Raw genomic sequence first — 21026 nt, 5'->3', positions numbered from 1 at the left:
TCACCCTGATCCAGCTCAGAAACCACCCCTCACCCTGATCCAGTTCAGAAACCACCCCTCACCCTGATCCAGTTCAGAAGCCACCCCTCACCCTGATCCAGCTCAGAAACCACCCCTCACCCTGATCCAGCTCAGAAAACACCCCTCACCCTGATCCAGTTCAGAAGCCACCCCTCACCCTGATCCAGCTCAGAAAACACCCCTCACCCTGATCCAGTTCAGAAACCACCCCTCACTCTGATCCAGTTCAGAAGCCACCCCTCACCCTGATCCAGTTCAGAAACCACCCCTCACTCTGATCCGGTTCAGAAGCCACCCCTCACCCTGATCCAATTCAGAAACCACCCCTCACTCTGATCCAGTTCAGAAGCCACCCCTCACCCTGATCCAGTTCAGAAACCACCCCTCACTCTGATCCGGTTCAGAAGCCACCCCTCACCCTGATCCGGTTCAGAAACCACCCCTCACTCTGATCCGGTTCAGAAACCACCCCTCACTCTGATCCAGTTCAGAAACTACCCCTCACTCTGATCCAGTTCAGAAGCCACCCCACACCCTGATCCGGTTCAGAAACCACCCCTCACCCTGATCCAGCTCAGAAAACACCCCTCACTCTGATCCAGTTCAGAAGCCACCCCTCACCCTGATCCAATTCAGAAACCACCCCTCACTCTGATCCGGTTCAGAAGCCACCCCTCACCCTGATCCAGTTCAGAAACTACCCCTCACTCTGATCTGGTTCAGAACCCACCCCTCACCCTCCTGTTCTGCCCACACGCACCCACCCAATGTGTTTCTTTTTTCTTTTTTATTATTATTATTATTATCATTATTTTTGGTACAGAGTCTGGCTCTGTCGCCCAGGCTGGAGTGTGGTGGTGTGATTTGGGTCACTGCAACCTCCGCCTCCTGGGCTCAAGACATCCTTCCACCTCAACCTCCCAAGTAGCTGGGACTGCAGGCGCACACCACCACGCCCACCAAGTTTTTGTATTTTTTTGTAGAGATGGGATTTTGCCATGTTGTCCAGGCTCGTCTTGAACTCCTGGGCTCAAGCAATCTGCCCTCCTCGGCCCACCATAGTGCTGGGATTACAGGTATGAGCCACGGCATCTGGCTGCAGTGTCTTCAGTGTGTTTTAAAAACACTTAAGATTTCGATTTCTTCAGGCATGCACTGTGATTGGGTTATCAAAAAACCCACAAACTCAAAGCAAAAATTAAACAAAACCCAAAGCTCCATTTTCCAATCCAGTGGAACAACTTGTGTCACCCAGCAGCTGGTTGCAAGGGAGGAAGAAGGCACAGTGTTCTTTTTCAGAGTTATATTTTTCTTTTCCTACTTCACAGACTTAAGCCAAAAGCATTACAGTCCATGGGTGGGAAGGGCAGCTCAGTGTCTGGGAAGACAAATGGCTCAGCGGGTGCCCCAGCAATGATCACAGGGCCGTGGGGAGATGAGAAGGTGGGCGTGCACTGAGTCCCCGGCCCCAGCGCCCCTGCACTGCACTACAGAAGACAATCTACAGTATCGTTGCCCTTCCCTCTCACTTTTCCTCTCTCTCTTTTTTCTATGACAAGTTCTAATATAAGTCTTTCTGCATTGGGCTTGTGTGTAGGTCATCTGGAGACGAGCCCCTGGCAAGCTCCCCCTCCCGAAGCAGGAGGATGCCTCCGTTGTCTACCTGGGCAGCTTCCGAGGTGTACAGAAGCCTGCCGGTCCCTCTGCCTCCCCTGATGGCAATTCTCGCTGTCCCCCAGCTTACACCATGGTCGGCCTGCACAACCTTGAGCCCCGCGGCGAGAGGAACATTGCCTTCCACCCGGTGAGATTCCTGGACGAGAAGGCTGGGCACAAAGAAAAACCCTCATTTCCTTACCAAGACCGGCCCTCCACCCAGGAGAGCTTCCGCCAGAAACTGGCTGCCTTTGCTGGGACCACATCTGGCTGTCACCAGGGCCCTGGGCCCCTGCGGGAATCCCTGCCCTCGGAGGATGACAGTGATCAAAGGTGCTCGCCCTCTGGGGACAGCGAGGGTGGAGAGTACTGCTCCATCCTGGACTGCTGCCCTGGGAGCCCTGTTGCCAAGGCTGCCTCCCAGACTGCAGGTTCCCGGGGCAGGCATGGTGGCAGGGACTGCTCACCCACGTGCTGGGAGCAGGGGAAGTGTTCCGGGCCCGCAGAGCAGGAGAAGCGGGGCCCGAGCTTCCCCAAGGAGTGCTGTAGCCAGGGCCCCACTGCCCACCCATCCTGCCTGGGCCCCAAGAAACTGTCCCTCACCTCGGAGGCTGCCATTTCTTCCGATGGCCTCTCTTGTGGCAGCGGCAGCGGCAGCGGCAGCGGTAGCGGCGCCAGTAGCCCCTTCGTCCCCCACCTCGAGAGTGATTACTGCTCCCTCATGAAGGAACCTGCCCCAGAGAAGCAGCAGGACCCTGGCTGCCCAGGGGTGACCCCTAGCAGATGCCTTGGGCTGACGGGGGAGCCCCAGCCCCCGGCCCACCCCCGGGAGGCTACACAGCCTGAACCCATCTATGCTGAGAGCACCAAGAGGAAGAAGGCAGCTCCGGTGCCTTCCAAGTCACAGGCCAAGATAGAACATGCAGCTGCTGCCCAGGGCCAAGGCCAGGGTCCAGGCCAAGGCCAGGTATGCACAGGTAATGCCTGGGCCCAGAAAACAGCATCTGGCTGGGGCCGGGACAGCCCAGACCCAACTCCCCAGGTGTCAGCCACCATCACAGTCATGGCGGCCCACCCGGAAGAGGACCATCGGACGATCTACCTGAGCAGCCCTGACTCTGCAGTGGGGGTGCAGTGGCCACGAGGGCCTGTGAGCCAGAACTCCGAGGTAGGTGAAGAGGAGACTTCGGCTGGGCAGGGGCTGAGCTCCAGGCAAAGCCATGCTCACAGTGCCAGCGAGAGCAAGCCCAAGGAGAGGCCCGCCATTCCCCCCAAGTTGTCCAAGAGTAGCCCTGTAGGGTCCCCGGTGTCACCGTCTGCCGGAGGGCCCCCAGTGTCACCGCTGGCTGACCTTAGTGATGGGAGCTCTGGCGGCAGCAGCATTGGACCCCAGCCTCCATCCCAAGGTCCTGCTGACCCCGCTCCTTCCTGCCGGACCAACGGTGTCACTATCAGTGACCCATCCAGGTGTCCCCAGCCTGCGGCCTCCTCAGCCTCGGAACAGAGGCGGCCCAGGTTCCAGGCAGGCACCTGGAGTCGTCAGTGCCGGATAGAGGAAGAAGAGGAGGTGGAGCAGGAATTGCTGAGTCACAGCTGGGGAAGAGAGACCAAAAATGGCCCCACGGACCATTCAAACTCCACGACCTGGCACCGTCTCCACCCCACAGATGGCTCCTCTGGGCAGAACAGCAAAGTTGGGACCGGGATGAGCAAATCCGCCTCTTTTGCCTTTGAGTTCCCCAAGGACAGAAGTGGGATTGAGACATTCTCACCTCCTCCTCCGCCTCCAAAGTCGCGGTGAGTACCATTGTCTGCCTGGGACTCTGTCTGCAGGGCAAAGGGCTCTTCCAGAAGAAACCTTTGCCTTCATCAGAGCTTTCAGGCCCAGGTCCCAGAATCTGCCCCAAAGCCCTTGTGCCTTTATGTAAATTTCCCAGGGTCCCAGTGCAGCCCTTGGAGAGCAGGAGTTGTGGCCCTCTTTGTACCCAGCAAACAAACCTACCTGTGGTCCCTGCTTGGGATTGGTGATTTAAAATCAATCTTTCATCAAGCTGTTGCCATTTGTTGGTGCCTGTATTTTTATAATCTGGTCCTCTTTTTATTCCCCAGTTCTCTGAAGTGTCTTCAGTAGGCTTTTTTCCAGGAAGTCCTGAATATTTTCAGTTAATTTAAACATGCAAAAGAGGGCAAAAGGAGGTTATGCTATAAGATTTAGGGAGGGCTGGGTATGATGGCTCATGCCTGTAATCCTAACACTTTGGGAGGCCGAAGCAGGAGGATTACTTGAGCCCAGGTGTTTGAGACCAGCCTAGGTAACATAAGGAGATCCTGTCTCTATTTTCTTTAAATAATAAAATTTTTAAAGTTAAAGTTAAAAAAATTTTTTTTAAAGATTTGGGGAGGCAAACAGTTAATGCCAAATAAATGCGTGCCCAATAAACTGTTACCACAATAGTGATTAGGTCTTGGGGCCAAAAGCAGAAAAGAGGAAGTTTTACATTTGGTTAGGAACCCTCAGATGTGGGTTTTTAAAGAAAAAAATGGGGCTGGGAGTGGTGGCTCACGCCTGTAATCTCAGCACTTTGGGAGGCCTAGGTGGGCGGATCACGATCAGGAGATCAAGACCATCCTGGCTAACACAGTGAAACCCCGTCTCTACTAAAAATACAAAAATTAGCCAGGCGTGGTGGCGGGTGCCTGTAGTCCCAGCTACTGGGGAGGCTGAGGCAGGAGAATGGCGTTAACCCGGGAGGTGGAGCTTGCAGTGAGCCGAGATGGTGCCACTGCACTCCAGCCTGGGCGACAGAGTGAGACTGTCTCAAAAAAAAAAAAAAAAAAAAAGAAAAAGAAAAAAATGTAGTTTTGTGTTAGCATGCTGAAACTCAGTGTTCCCTACTGCTTCCCTGCTATCTCCTATCAGTTTAAAGTACCTTTTAAAGACTTGAGAAAAATAATTTTTTTTTTTTTTTAGTTATTGAGCTGTGCATGGGTTTTAAATGCTGGGAAAAAAAAATTTCTCTCGATTAGAGCAAAACTGATTTCTGTTAGGAAAAGGAGAAACCTACTGTTTTTCAAAAAATTACAGCCTTTCTGAACAGACTTTCTAGAGTTATGTCATTTCAAGTGGTTCTGTTTCAGCTGATGTGCCTCTGGGCTGATGTCAGAAACAAGGAAATTGACCACAGAGAGAAGCAGTCAGGACACTTGACTTTGAACATCAAGGCGTCTCAGGCACTGATGTGATCTAACATGGGTTTTTTTCTCATGACCACTACTTTGTTCTGGTATTGCATTGGCCGCCCACTATGGAGAACAGACATCTTCCAGATCCTGAGGTGATTGCAGACTCTTTGGCAGCCGCGTGTAGTCCCCGAATGAATGAGGGATTCTGCAGCTAAGATGAGCTTCCATTTATACGGCACTCACTATGGGCCAGGCATGGATTTAAAAGAATTAGACATAACAACTCATTTCATCCTCAGAACAGCCCTAAGAGGTAGGAATTGCCAGCCCCAATTTACAGATGACGAAGCAGAGATAGAGAGCTAGAGTAACCAGCCTAAGGATCCTGCTGTACCTGCAAGACTCCTAAGTCTACGCTCCTCCTGAACCTACAGGACATCAAGGAGCATGGAAATTGAGCAGGGCGGGAGAGTAAAACATCCAAATTGTATCTGCCTGCCTCAGTCCTGGGTAAATTAGTGGAAAGCACAGGTATTGGCATTAGAAAACCAAGTTCCTATTCCCTCTCTCTCACAAATGGAGTGACCTTGTATAAGCCACTCACTGTGACTGAGTCTCCAGTCCCTTCTCTAAAAGAGTTGGTCTCTAAACTGAGAGTCTGGAGTCTCTTCTCTAAAATGAGATGATAATAGTACTTTGATAACACCCTGCTATTGTAAACCTCTAATGAGACAAAAAATGGAATCCAATGCAGAGGTTAGTGATGATGTAGGCAGAAGCCACCCAGGCTGCTGATTGTGCAATGACACCCACACCCTATGGGAACTAGCATGGCTCAATCCCAGGAATGCCACTCTGAGCCTTGGAGAAGTAACTAAAATTTACTCCTTTAAGAATCTCGGGGCTTGGAGAAATCCCAGTAACCATAGCAACATGACTCAGGTAGGGTTTTAATTAGCATCTGGGTTGAGATCAGAGTTTTTTCGGCCCAGTTTGTTATGATAAAACCCTTAGATTGCATATAGCTCAAGCTTGATGGGAATCTTGGAGGTTCAAGGTTTCAGCTCTTAAAAAATAAACAAGTTAGAGGAGAAAAAAGAATTAAAAAGAAGGGCCGGACTTAGTGGCTCATGCCTGTAATCATAGCACTTTGGGAGGCCAAGGCAGGCGGACTGCTTGAGCCCAGGAGTTTGAGAACTACCTGGGCAACATGGTGAAACCCAGTCTCCACCAAAAAAGATACGAAAATCAGCCAGGAATGGTGGCACATGCCTGTTGTCCCAGCTTCTCTGGGGGCTGAGGTGGGAGGATGGCTTGAGCCCAGAAAGTGGAGGTTGCAGTGAGCTATGATTGTGCCGCTGTACTCCTGCCTGAGCAACAGAGCAAGACCCTGTCTCAAAAAAAAAAAAAAAAAAAAAAAAATCTAGAAAATAAAATTAGCTTAAGAGAACACAGAAAAACAAGAGCATCTTATATTATTTAAAATAAACTAGAATATATTTTCTTTTGGGGAAGCATTGTCATTTCTCAAGCATTACTGACATTATCTTTCGAATCTCCCTGTGAGAAGATAAGAGGGCAGGCCTGGGAACATATGCTGACTTTTAATTCTGGAACTCAGTACCTCCGCTGGGGATAGTGCCAGGAACCCCAGAGTCTTCCAACCTAGTAGGTCAGGGTGTTGGCAAATCAGAGTGTTAGTGAGAATGCAGCCAACAGTTGATCCGGCACCAATTCCAGTACACACTGGTAATTATGGCAGGCTGATGTCAGTTTTCCAAAATGGAAAGTGGAAGGTCTTCAAGCAACATACAAGGTCAACGTGATTTCTTCACATGGGCCCATTTGTGAAATAGATCCTATTTCTAATGATCAGCTTCATTATGTGCATTACCTACGCTCACACCTCTAGAAAAAGGACTTGCTTCATACAGGACACTGTTCCTTTCCACTTACATGGTGTGAGAGAGACAGATCGTCTGCTTCCTTAGGTCATTATGGAAGAACGGGGAATGATTTTCTCTTTTGCCTGTTGTTCTGTTTTTCGCCCTATTTTACACAACTGATTCTGACCTGGAGGGAAAAAAATAGATGTTAAGAATGACTTGGCTTTCCTGTGGTCCTGTTTTGAATGTTTGGCAGTAGCTTATCTGTCTTTTTGAGATATTGTCCTCTGTAAACTCCCATTCGTGTTCCTGAGAAACCTCTTGCTGGAGTGCCCTGCAGGAGAAAGGCTCTCCATGCTCATTTTATGCACAGAACAGTTCTTCTTTGGAGGAGTTTAAGTGCGTGCCCAACCCTCCTCCCCAGGCGAGTACGGCAAGGCCTGGATACTTCCTTCCCTGTTGCCGTCAAGGCAAGCTTTTATACCCACAAAGTCACACTTACTAAGAATGATGGATCTCACAGAGTCTCTGGGTCACCCCCGTCCCAATATAAGGCAGAATTATAAGATGAGGATCAACAAATACTGCTGGTTAGGAAACAAAAATACTTCAGGAAAGAAGGGTGAACTCTTAGTTTAAATGTCATGCTTAAGACTTAATGGCAATTTGGCCAGGCATGGTGGCTCACACCTATAATCCCAGCACTTAGGGAGGCCAAGGCGGGTGGATCACTTGGGGTAAGGAGTTCGAGACCAGCCTGGCCAACATTAACGAGAACAGCAGAGCTGGGGAAACAATTAAGATGAGAAAGAACCAAATTGCTTTCTGCCTTTTGCTTTTTCACAGATGCAAACCCAGTTTTAAATGACTTAACGACTTTTGAGTGACTAGGTCAGCTGAAAGAGAATCATCTGGTTAGTGCAGATAAGCGTTTCACAAAGAAACCTCAAATTAGGAGAAGAGGCCTGAGCCCAGGTGGAATTGAGGATGACAGGTGACTAAGAAATAAGACCGATTCATGTGGTTTCAGTGTCTAAATGGTCTGGCCCTAGGTGAGACTAATCAAAAGAAAAATTTCCCCAAGAAAGTGGGTGACGTCTTTGTTTTTTGTGTGTTTCGTTTTGAGACAGAGTCTCACTCTGCCGCCCAAGCTGGAGTGCAGTGGTGCCATCTCACTGCAGCCTCCACTTGTCAGACTCAGGTGATCCTCTCACCCCAGCCTCCTGAGTAGCTGGGACTACAGGCACGTGCCACCATGCCCCGCTAATTTTTATATTTTTGTAGAGACGGAGTTTCACCATGTTTCCCAGGCTGGTCTCGAACTCCTGGGCTCAAATGATCCACCTGCCTCAGCCTCCCAAAGTGTTGGGATTGCAGGCATGAGCCACCACGCCCAGCTGATGTCTTTGTTTGAAAGTTATCACTCATTGTCGGGCGCGGTGGCTCACACCTGTAATCCTAGCACTTTGGTAGGCCAAGGCGGGTGGATCACGAGGTCAGGAGATCGAGACCATCCTGGGTAACACGGTGAAACCCCTCTCTACTAAAAATACAAAAAATTAGCCAGGCGTGATGGCGGGCGCCAGTAGTCCCAGCTACTCGGGAGGCTGAGGCAGGAGAATGGTGCGAACCCGGAAGGCGGAGCTTGCAGGGAGCCGAGATCGCACCACTGCACTCCAGCCTGGGCGACAGAGCAAGACTCCACCTCAAAAAAAAAGAAAGTTTTCGCTCAATTGAATTTCAATTTTAACCCACAACTTGCTAAATTCACCCCTTTTTCTGTGGGGCTGCTGGGGAGCAGAGGTTAAATCTATTCTTGGGCTTTTGCTCACTCTTTTTTTTTTTTTTTTGAGACCGAATCTCTGTCGCTCAGGCTGGAGTACAGTGGTGGTACCTTGCCTTACTGCAACCTCCGCCTCCCGGGTTCAAGCCATTTTCCTGCCTCAGCCTCCCAAGTAACTGGGATTACAGGTGCGCCACCACGCATGGCTAATTTTTATATTTTAGTAGAGATGGGGTTTCACCGTGTTGCTCAGGCTGATCTCGAACTCCTTACTTCAAGTAATCCACCTGCCAAAGTGTTGGGATTACAGGTGTTAGCTACAGCCCCCGGTCTTTTGCTCACTCTTAATTCTCCTCCTGAGCTGCTTCTCAGTAAGTAGACAGGTAGTGACAGTGTCATGAGTGGAGTTCGTTTCTGTCCACAGAAGTGGCCACATCACTAACCAGAGGAACTGACATGACTTAACTGTGTGGTCTCTCCTGTAACATGACCTCTGGGCATGAACCGGGAGGATGGGCATAGGATGAGTGAGATGGGTGTTTGTCTCCAGTGTCCACATCCAATCTGATTAGAGCTTCCAATGTGTTCTTCTAGAGGCCTTTTCTGCTATAATGGATGACAGTTGGGTGGCAACATTTTACTAGGAAATCCCATACTCTTGATGCATAACGGCCTTTTCTGGGCGGCATTTTGAAAATCACAGTTTGTATTAGGAAGCACTGTATTTAGAGAATCTTCATGGACTGTGTTTAGCCGTTTTGACAAAACTTAAATAAGTAGGCTGGAGGTCAAGTTGGTCAGGGGAGAGTGAATACTGGCCGTATTTCAGTGGCCCCCACAGATACACAGAGTTTGGCAAACAGAACAAAGCATATGTACCAACAATGCATGTTTATATTCTGTCCCACACCAGGGGCAAATTCATAGTTGGCCTGTTTCCATAAGTGTGGGGATGGAACCTTGAAACACAGGACATCTCATAATGCTGTAAGCAGGGACCATTGAAATTGATTCCTAGAGTCTTGTTCTACAACTTCTTTAAAAATTACTGATTTGACAGCAGTATGTATTCAACATTTAAGACTTTCTGTCTAATTTTGAGCATACATTCTTGACTAAGGCTAGCAGTTACAGATTCTTTCTTTAATTTATCAGATATCTATTAATTGTCTACTTTTGATTGGGCTCTGTGCAAGGCGCTAAAAAGCCAGTTACTGGGGTTCTGTTCCTTAAGGATCCTGAGAATTGAGTTGCTAAGAATTAAATCAGCAGGCGTGCAATATGACTGTCAAAGCTTTACCCCTGCTTTGATTCCCTTTGTTGAGACAGGTTCTTATAGGACCTGGATTCTCACCACATCCTCTGTTCTGTTTAGGGAACACAAAGGTAAGCTCAGCTCTGTGTCCAGGAGTACCTTATAGTCCTGTCCCTTAACTGTGTTTGTTTCAACTTGATCCAAGATCAGGATTAGTACAAGCTTGTAAAAAAAAAAAAAAAAAAAAAAAAAAGTTTATTTTTTACAAAATAGACCAGATGCACTTTGAAGGTAAAGCGCGTGCTTAACCATCTGCAACTCCTAAGGTTGAGCTCAATGCATCACATGTAGTAGATGTTCAAGAAATGTTTGTTAAATGGGCAGTTGTAAACAGAGACAGTGCCGTGTTTATTTCGTTTTCCAGAAAGGCACCTGACTCCTTGCTTTGCACATAACAGGTGCTCAAGAAATGTTGAAGAAAAAAGCAAATTGCTTTGAATGCAGTGTATCCTAAAACCAGATTTCCAGGTTGCCCCAATACTCTGTACAGGCCTCCATTTTGGCTGTTAACACAGTGTATCTTTTGTTACATTAAAATGGGTCCACGTTTGCATCTCCTCCAGAAATTATAAACTCCTGGGAGTGCAGGGATGTGTCTCATACATTCTTCCTTGACTTTTCCACAGCATACCTTAGCACAGAGTTGGATATGTAGTAGATATTCAATGGCGAATTACTGAATTTTCTTAAAAAAAAAAAAAAAAGCAAGCCAGAGTGAACTACAAATGTAATAGTTCCTGGCCTGATATTTCACTGGGGACCCATCATGATTCTGCAACTATTCTCGCTCAACAGAACATTACCACCTTGAGTTAAAGAGGCTAAGAAGCTAAGGTTAATCATTATTAATGATTCAAGGTGGGCAAACACCATGGGGGCACAATGCATCCTTTCATGGATTAATTACTCTCCAATGATTGTACATTTCATTCTTGCTACCGGTCTCTATTACCCTGCTTTTTTTTTTTTTTTTTTCAACCTGAGCAGGTGTGTAGAGCCAGCACTCTCTTGCCAAAATAATATTTTCTCAGGTAGTAATCATCTAAACACTTTTTTTTCCACCAGAGAGTTACAAGGAATTCTAAGGTGTGGTTTTGCTTCTCTGAGAATAGATTTTCTATGCTTTGTCAGGTGCATTGGAATATACAAGCTTAGGCAGTGTGGTCAGTCCCCCTCTGTCCCTGACGTGGTCAGAGGGACTTTGTTCCTAGAATGGCCAGCCTACATTTGATCTGCATAATTGGTTGTGAAACTCACCAATTGGTAGGAAATTTTCTGTTAGTGGCCCAAGGAATTTTTTGTTGTTGTTTTGGGATTGTTAATGTCCTCATTAAAGATCTTACATTTCCTTCTATCAGGGTTGATAGACCAACTACAAAGAATATCCTGTGTCTCTTTCTGCAGTAATAAATTTCAGAGTTTAAAGATCAGAGTCTGCATCCTCTGTGCTTGCATGCTCATTATTTCTTTCTATTGACTTTTGGGCAGATCCCTAAAAATGTTGGGCGTTAGGAGTGTTTATACTATTCCCATACAACTCTGTAAAATTCCCTGCTTTAATTAGCTTCAGTCTGATGCACTGGACAGCTTCTCTGTGCTTCTCTGACAGGCAGACTTATATAAACAGCTGTTCTTTGTTGGATCATGAGAGGAGCTTCCAGGCCGAAGGCTACTTTAAAAAGTCGTTCATTTTTGTTCTCAGATATTTTCTCTCCAGTATACCTATCACTGTTGAATGTTCCCCCCAACTTCCCAGTAGTTTGGTTTTTAGCCATTTCATACAAATTTATACTTGTGCTATGATAACTTTTCTAAAGTCTAAAACCTAAACAAATAGCTGGTGGTGATATTACTTTATGTTCCTGAGGTGTAGAAAGCTCTTCAGAATAGCTTCTGCTCTATGTGAGCTCCATATGGCAGTCAAAATTAATGAAATTAAAAAACACTATATATGGCCAGGCGTGATGGCTCACGCCTGTAATCCCAGCATTTTGGGAGGCTGAGGCAGGTGGATCACGAGGTCAGGAGATCGAGACCATCCTGGCTAACATGGTGAAACCCCGTCTCTACTAAAAATACAAAAAATTAGCTGGGCATGGTGGCATGCACCTGTAATCCCAGGTACTCGGGAGGCTGAGGCGGAGCTTGCAGTGAGCTGAGATCACGCCACTGCACTCCAGCCTGGGTGACAGAGCGAGACTCTGTCTCAAAAAACAAAAAACAAAACCACCAGATACATACAAGAACAGTTGAGATAAATTGACATAGTAGTAAGTAATATGACCTTATGACCTTGAAGGTCACAAAGAAAAGGAGGGAGAGTCCAATTTTAAAAGCAGTCAGCGTGGTGGCATCACTTAACGTGATTCTTTTTTTTTTTTTTTTTTTTTTTTGAGATGGAGTCTCGCTCCTTTCACCTAGGCTGGAGTGCAGTGGCACGACCTCAGCTCACTGCAACCTCTGCCTCCCGGGTTCAAGCGATTCCCCTGCCTCATCCTCCCGAGTAGCTAGGATTACAGGCACCTGCCACCATGCCTGGCTGATTTTTGTATTATTAGTAGAGATGGGGTTCACCATGTTGGCCAGACTGGTCTTGAACTCCTGACCTCATGTGATCCACCCGTAATTCTTATAATATGTACAGATCAAAAGGGTGGTAAGATTTTATGACTGCATATTGTTGAACCATGAGAACACTTGGGTTGCATCCTCCATGCCAATTCTGATCATTTGGAGCCCATGCATCAGGAAAGCTGGCCATCATCTATTCGTGGTGTCTGCAGGTTGTAGGGAGGTGGGGGTGCAGATACATGTTATGTGCTGGCTATTTGCTGATTCAGCCATAAAATCTAAAATTTGTCTTCTAAAATGCATAATGTAGCTGGGCATGGTGGCTCATACCTGTAATCCTAGCCATTTTGGGAAGCAGGAGAATCACTTGCACCCAGGAGTTCAAGACCAGCCTGGGCAACATAGCGAGACACTACCTCTAAAAAAATTACAAAAATGAGAAGGGCATGGTGGCACATACCTGTAGTTACAGCTACTTGGGAGGCTGATGTGGGAGGATTGCTTGAGCCAGGAGGTCAAGGCTGCAGTCAGCCATGGTCACACCACTGCACTCCATCCTGGGTGACAAGGTCAGATCTTGTCTCAAAAAAAAAAGATAAAAATAAAGTGCAAAATCTCAAGTGGTTAATACCCATTTTTGTTAGTAATTCAAGAGTTTAAGAGTTCCCAGCTGGGCTCAGTGGCTTACATCTGTAATCCCAGCACTTTAGAAGGCAGAGGCAGGAGGATCATCTGAGGTCAGGAGTTCAAGACCAGCCTGGCCAACATGGTCAAACCCTGTCTCTACTAAAAGTAAAAAAATTAGCCGGACATTGTGGCAGACGCATGTAATCTTAGCTACTCAGGAGGCTGAGGCAGAAGAATTGCTTGAACCCGGGAGTTGGAGGTTGCAGTGAGCCGAGATCATGCCATTGCACTCTAGCCTGGATGACAAGAGTGAAACTCCGTCTCAAAAAAAAAAAAAGAATTCCCATGCCTTCGGGTGGTAGGGGGACTCTGTCTAGCCACTTCTGTTTGGCAGATGACGGCCATTCTCTTTGAATAGAGACTCTAATTTTAGACTGAAATGCCAAAATGTCTTGTTTCTTCTTAGTGAGTGATTATGAACGTCCCATGAATTTTAACCATTTGTGGAACTCTGCATTTTAGTAAATAACAGTTACTATTAAGTTTATTACCCATTATTTAAAGGATTATTTTCCTTTATAGACCTTCAATTTACTGTTTCTATCCTTAAATCTTATTAAGCAATGTGTTTTCACTTAGACTTATTTTGTTTGTTTGTTTGTTTGTTTGTTTGTTTGTTTTGAGACAGGGTCTCACTCTGTCACCCAGGCTGTAGTGCAAGCACGATCTCAGCTCACTGCAATCTCCACCTCTTGGGTTCAAGAGATTCTCCTGCCTCAGCCTCCCAAGTAGCTGGGATTACAGGGGCATACCACCATGTCCAGCTAATTTTTGTATATATGTATATATGTATATAGGGTTTCACCACATTGGCCAGGCTAGTCCCAAACTCCTGACCTCAGGTAATCCACCCTCCTTGGCCTCCCAAAGTGCTGGGATTACAGGTGTGAGCCACTGCACCCAGCCCACTTAGCCTTATTCTCTTTGGCTTGTTGCATATATTTATTTATTTATTTATTTTTGAGTTGGAGTTTCACTGTTGTTGCCCAGGCTGGAGTGCAATGGCGCGATGTCAGCTCACCACAACCTCCAACTCCTGGGCTTAAGTGATTCTCCTGCCTCAGCCTCCCGAGTAGCTGGAATTACAGGCACCTGCCACCATGCTGGGCTAATTTTTTGTATTTTTAGTAGAGACGGGGTTTCTCCATGTCGGTCAGGTGGTCTCGAACTCCTGACCTCAGGTGATCCACCTGCTTTGGCCTCCCACAGTGTTGGGATTACAGGTGTGAGCCACCATGTCCAGCCGTTGTATTTATTTTCAGTGCCCAGGATTGGGGAGCGAGGTGGCAGATGCAGGATCTGTGTCAGAATCTTTGGGAGGGATAGTTTAACAATGAAAATTCAGTGATGTAACATAAATTTAAATTGGGAAGATGAAAACAAAACTATTGTTTTCCTAACACATACTACTTATAGTTTTTCTGAATCTTCTCCACTGGTGAAAAGACAGACCATCATTTTTATAGAGATGCATGATTGAAAACAGGTCATGTCTCCCTAGGAGAAAATAGAAGAAAACCAGGACAGAGATATTTGCTGACTTGTCATATTTCCTTGGTATCCTTTCTTCAAATCTTTCAAAATATCTTCTCTATATTCATGTCATCTTCAAGACGTGAAACAGGGAAATTGTCTGTACAGACAATTTCCAGACCCTTGATCCCAAACACTCTCAATGCTTGTCTGTGTTTCCTACAAAAAGCAGAAACCTGAGAAAGATAAGGAGTACTTTGTGTGTAGAATAGAGAAGATCCTTACAGTTCAGGGTCTGAGATTCCATCTTGACATTCATTTGATCACTAAATATTGAAGACTTCTTGTAGGTGGAGCCGTGACCATACATTGGTAGGAAAAGTACAGATTGCTTACGAGATGATTTTGGCACACTTGTTGACTGTATGGAGAAAACAAAAAAAACCAACATTGAAATCCTACCATATAGTGTCATATAGTGTATGTAAAAGTGGACTGCAGATGAAATAATGATCCAAATGAGAAAAATAAGACCAAAAAGCAAATTTAAAAACATTCACAGCATTTTTAAGACCCTAGAAGAATAAGCCGTAAAATGATGGCTTTGACTTCATCAAATTAAGGATTTCTGTTGAACTGAGAATGCCATCAGCAGTTAATAGATGGGTGAGAAATTAAAGCAGTGTATCAAAGACTGACAAGGCATTAACATGTAAGGTGCTCTTGTAATTCAAGCAGAACAATATGTGGAAACCAGTAGAAAAACAGGCAAAAACATGGATAGGCAGTTAACAGGAGGGAAAAGCTAAATGCAGGGCAAGAATTTGAAGAGCTACTTAACTTCATTAATAATCAGAGAAGCATAAAACAGTAAAATAGCACATTATGTCCATCAGATTGATGACAATTACAAAGTGGGATAATTCCAAATTTCAGCAAAAATACAGGAAAATGGCTATTAAACAGCTGTTAAATTAAGTATGAGACTACATCTTGTCCCCACAACCTTCATTCCTGAGTATATATTCACACAGGTCAGTAAGGGGACATAAACAAGGAAGTTTGTCATAACATTATAGTAGCAGGGAGTTAGAGCAAGTCCAGGTATTCATCTCTAGAGAAATAGGTAAGTAAAATGTTATGATTATGAAATAAACTATTTAATAGCAGTCAGAAGCAATGAACTAGAAATATGTCCAGAAACATGGGTGAACCTCATACTGGTATTGACTGAAATAACTAAGAGAATGAAATCTATAGCACAATATATTTAATATAAATTAAATATAAACAGTTTCATAAAATAACACTATGTCTCTTTTTAAGGAAAGCTGCATTCTTAACCTTTTATGTAGTTTTTCAAAAATAGACATACACATAAAATATGTATATATGTTACATATAACATAAAATTCACCATCGTAACCATTTTAAAGTATAAAGTTTAATAGTAGTTTCCATTTGTTGTATATTAAATCAGTCTCCAGGGAAGTCTTTTCATTTTACAAAACTGAAACTCTCCACCTTTAAACAACTTCCTATTTCTCCCTTCCCTTAGCCTCTGGGAACCACCATTACTTTCTGTCTCTGAATTTGACTACTCTAGGTACCTCATATAAATGGAATCATCCAGTACTTGTCTTTTTGTCATTTGCTTGTTTCACTTAGCATAATGTTCTCAAGGTTCATCCATCTTGTAGCATGTGTCAGAATTTCCTTCCTTTTAAAAGTTGAGTGATATTCCATTGCATGTATATACTGTTGTACTCTTGTGAAATACATATTTGGTCTTCTTCCAGTGTCCTGGCAAACAACTCCTAAAATTTTGATATCTTCAAAGTTGTGAAAATTAAAAAGTTCCTCTTCAAAGTTTCCTTTTTATTAAGGAATAAATCATAAGTGTTAGAACTAATAGTTTCTCTTAAAGACTAGCTTTTTGCAATAACTCTTTGTTAAACCTTATATAGTCATTAAATGTAAAAGGATAAGTATATTATATATAAGTATATATATATACACACACACACATATATCTATCTATCTATCTATATATATATCTTTATACTTTAACTACAATATCAGTTTTGGCTTGCTCAGGCATGTCTCAGCATGCCCAGGCATGTCCCAGCTCACAGCTCATGTCTCTTCCTTATTTGGAAATGTTATTGCTTCTATAAGCCTTTACATAAGCGACTTCCTCTTTTCCTTTGTTCTGCACAGTCTTTACCTATTTAGGAAAGTTTTGGATTGTTAGCCAATCAGGCTAAGCTTAGACTGTGAGGTCCAGCTCCAGCCAGTAGAGATAGGACAGAGCAATAGGGACTTTACATGTAAGGGATAAATATTCCCGTGTCTCTTCGTTCAGTGTGCTCTTGTGGCAGGATTGCTGATGGGCAGTACCCTTTCTGCAGAAAGTACTGAGAAAACTTTTTATCTGACTACTGATTCTTCTTTGTGGCACCGAGGAATAAGCATTTATTTTCAACAGTTTGGGGGCTCATTCAGGATCACCCATTCTCCTCTGGGGCAGGGTCTCTGATCTTTCTTCTAGGGGAGGTGCCCCACTGCCTTGTTGCAGTGGCCTCAGGGGTTGGGAATCAGAACTCACCTGTTGTAATGAATAAACCCAGACTCTCAGCAACACGGGAAAGGATGGACAGGCTTGCACTGCTGTGGCAGCCAGGTAAACTCTGTGCACAGACCAAGTAAGAAACGTCACAGGGGTGTGACAAAGTACTTCCTTGGTGGTCCAGATACTCTGGAAGTTGAAAGTGTGTGTGAATGGTCTCAAGCCATGCGGTGTTGCTTGTGTGGATGGTGACAAGTCCTGCTGGACAGAGTGGGTGGGTGCTACCTGTGGTTCCATGGCCACCTCATACAGCTTAGGGCAGATCCTGATGTGGGTTTATATCAGCATGCCAATGCTAAGAGGAGCCTAAATTTCCCTTAGGGAGGCAGCCAGGTAGGACGAAGTGAGTGAAAAGTGTAAGAAAGCTCCAGGGGTGGGGGAAGAGGAGTTAAGATCCTCCCCAGGGAAAATGAAACCTCAAGTGCGTGAGGTTAAGAATTTAAGCAAGCTAGGGAAAAACAGGATAGACAAGAAGTCTCTAGAATTAAGAAGTTGAGTCTACCCAGCATTCAATATGGGAAATGTTTCTAGTAAATTGGGAGCGAAGAAAGATGCAAGTGATCAGATTCCCCCTAATAATCCTTTAGGGTTTATGTTAAAGATTAGTAAGATAATGAAACAACTAAATTCAAAAAGAAGCAGTAGATGATTAAGTATTGTTGCTTCATTTGAACTAAAGAGCCAATCCTCCAGCCAGCAGTTGTTTGGCCAAAATTTGGGTCAGATGAAGATTGAGTCTGTCAACTTTTAAAAATGTATGTTAATGACAAGCCTGTAATTGAAGGACTTATTAAAGATGGGCTGCTCGAACCTTGTATGTCCCCATCCAATACTCCAATTTTCCTGCATCAGAAGAAGAAATAGATTGATTATGCTCTTTGCTGGTGGCAAGGGCCTGTTCTTCTTTACCCTCTGAAAACAGGTGAAGGGGGACAGGAGAACAAGGAAGAGTCAGAGATTGCCTCATCTGATAAGAAATGGGACCCTCTAGACCACCTTCCCCCATTTCTTAATAACCCACCGCCACCTCCCCAGGCAGCTGCTGCTGCCCTGTACCCCCTTCCGGACCTGATCCCAGACCCGACTGCTGCTCCAGGCCCTTCCGTGTTATTTCCTCCCGCCATATAACCCAGATTCTTGGGAATTCCAGGAATCTGGGCATTCTAAATATCCTTCCTTAAAGAAAGGACTTCAGCAGGAGATAGAGCAATGTAAAAAGGATATTCAGAATCTTCCCTTTCCTCCCCTACTAAGAAGTCAACTTCAACGTTCTTTCCTTTAAGGGAAGTTCCTCAGTGAGGGGGACATTGACTTTGTAAATGCTCCCCTAACTGGGTCTGAGGTCCGAAGTCTGAAAAAGGGACTCAAGCTACTGTTAGATGATCCTTATGGGATGTCAGATCAAATTGATCACTTTTTAGGCCCTCAGTTATATACTTGGGCTGAATTAATTTCCATCCTGGATATCCTCTTTTCAGGGGAAGAAAGAAATACGATCCACAGAGCCGCTATGGCAATTTGGGAATGTGAACATCCTCCAGGTCAAAATATTCTGGCAGCAGATTACAAATTCCCTGCTCAGGAACCACAGTAGGATAAAAATAATGCCACCCACTGAGATAATACGAAAGATTTAAGGGAAATAATAATCAAGGGGATTCAGCAATCAGCACCCCGAACCCAAAATCTTTCCAAGGCATTTAACATACAACGAGAAAAGGATGAAGGACCTATGAGATTCTTGGACTAAGAGAACAGATGAGAAAATACGCAGATTTAGACCCAGAAAGCCCCCTTGGGCAAGGAATGTTAAAACTGCACTTTGTTACTAAGAGTTGGCCAGACATTGCTAAGAAGTTACAAAAATTAGAGAACTGGAAGAATAAGTCAATAGAGGAGTTGTTAGGAGAAGCTCAGAAGGTATATGTGAGGAGAGATGAGGAAAGACAAAGGCAGAAAGTGAAAATCTTTTGGCAGAATTCACCAGGACAGATGATGTAGGGGGCTAAGTCTAGACCCACACCTGTAGGATTTTCTAGAGGAGGCAAGAGGAGAAAGTTTGGTAATTCAGGAATGCAGAGAGAATGAAGGCAAGGTCAGTATTTTAGAGGAGAAGGTAAAAGTAAGTGCCATAGGGGCTGTGGATATGAAAATAAAGAGAAGAAGAAAAGGGGCCCTGGGCTTGGAAGACAGGGAGGGCAAGACAGATGTTACAGATGTGGGAGACCAGGTCATTTTAAGAAGGAATGTCCTGAATTGGAAAAAGCAGAGGAAGCTCTCCCATTTGTGACTACTTTTGAAGAAGAATAGAGGGGTCAGGGGCTCTGTCTTTTCTATTTCGAGTCCCACCAAGAGCCCTTGATAAATTTAGAGGTGGGACCCAAACATGAATTAATCACCTTTTTGATTGACTCAGGAGCTGCTCACTCATCTTTTGGTTTTCCTCCAGCTGATTTAGCTCGTTCCCCGGAGGAATTGACAGTTTCCAGGGTCAAAGGAGAAGGATTTAAGGCAAAAATTTTAGAAAATACGGAAGTTAAATATCAAGATCAATCAACTTGTATACAATTTTTATTAATTCCTGAAGCAGGAACCAATTTGTTAGGAAGGGATTTAACGATAAATTAGGTATAGGTTTGCAGGTTGGTCCAAAAGGTTTTCTCACCTCTTTAAATTTGTTAACTGCGATAGATGAAAAATACATACATCCAGATGTCTGGTCAAGGGAAGGAAACTGAGGAAAGCTACGAATTCCTCCAATACATATCTGGTTAAAAACTCCAGGGGAGGTAGTAAGGAGAAAGCAATACCGTATTCCTTTAGAAGGAAGAATAGGGTTAAAGCCTGTAATTGAAGGACTTATTAAAGATGGGCTGCTTAAAGCTTGTATGTCCTCATCCAATACTCCAATTTTACCAGTCAAGTAATCAGACGGGTCATACTGATTAGTGCAAGACCTTAGAGCTATCAATCAGATAGTCCAGACGACTCATCCTGTTGTACCTAACCCTATTTCTAATTGGCTAGAAGGATGGTTTGGTCAATAGAAAGAAACTGTAGCCTCAATTCTTACTTCTATAGCAACTGTAATAGGCATACTCCTTCTTCTTGGGTGTTGTATTATACCATGCATCTGGGAATTAGTGATAAGATTAACAAAAACAACTCTTATCCACCTTATTCAGAAAAAATTCTCCTTTTAGAAACTCAATCAGAGCAGTTAAGCCAAGAAATATTAAAACAGTTTGAAGAGGAAAAACTATAAAAAAATAAGAGGAGGGAATTGTGAAAAGTAAAAAGTTCCTCTTCAAGCTTACCTTTTTTATTAAGGAATAAATCATAAGTGTTAGAACTAATAGTTTACCTTAAAGACTAGCTTTTAACAATAACTCTTCATTAAACCTTATATAGTTATTAAGTGTAAAAGGATAAGCATTTTATATATATATATATATATACTTTAACTACAATATGAGTTTTGGCTTGCTCAGGCATGTCCCAGGTCACAGCTTATATCCCTTCCTTATTTGGAAATGTTATTGCTTCTATAAGCCTTTATGTAAGCAACTTCCTCTTTTCCTTTGTTCAGCACTGTCTTTACCTATTTAGGAAAGTTTTAGATTGTTAGCCAATTGGGCTAAGCTTAGACTGTGAGGTCCAGCTCCAGCCAATGGAGGTAGGACAAAGCAATAGGGACTTCACCCATAAGGGATAAATATTCCTGTGTCTCTTTGTTCAGTGTGCTCTCGTGGCAGGATTGCTGATGGGCAGCACCCTTTCTGCAGAAAGTAAAATTGTCTTGCTGAGAAAACTTTTTTTCTG

At 44.5% G+C, this 21026-nt stretch overlaps 1 protein-coding gene across 2 annotated transcripts in view; it reads left to right on the top strand.

The window, feature by feature from the left end:
- The window catches only part of PRAG1 (PEAK1 related, kinase-activating pseudokinase 1), a 71651-nt gene that overhangs the window by 8804 nt on the left and 41821 nt on the right, over positions 1–21026 (top strand). For both annotated transcript variants that reach the window (XM_001136236.8, XM_009440228.5), the window contains exon 3: positions 1619–3474. In XM_001136236.8, the coding sequence (XP_001136236.5) occupies positions 1619–3474 (1856 nt within the window). The remainder of the gene's footprint in view (positions 1–1618; positions 3475–21026) is intronic.

This window comes from Pan troglodytes, chromosome 7, assembly GCF_028858775.2.
Source record: "Pan troglodytes isolate AG18354 chromosome 7, NHGRI_mPanTro3-v2.0_pri, whole genome shotgun sequence".
Lineage (NCBI taxonomy): Eukaryota > Metazoa > Chordata > Mammalia > Primates > Hominidae > Pan > Pan troglodytes.
This window is presented reverse-complemented; position numbering and strand designations above follow the sequence as displayed.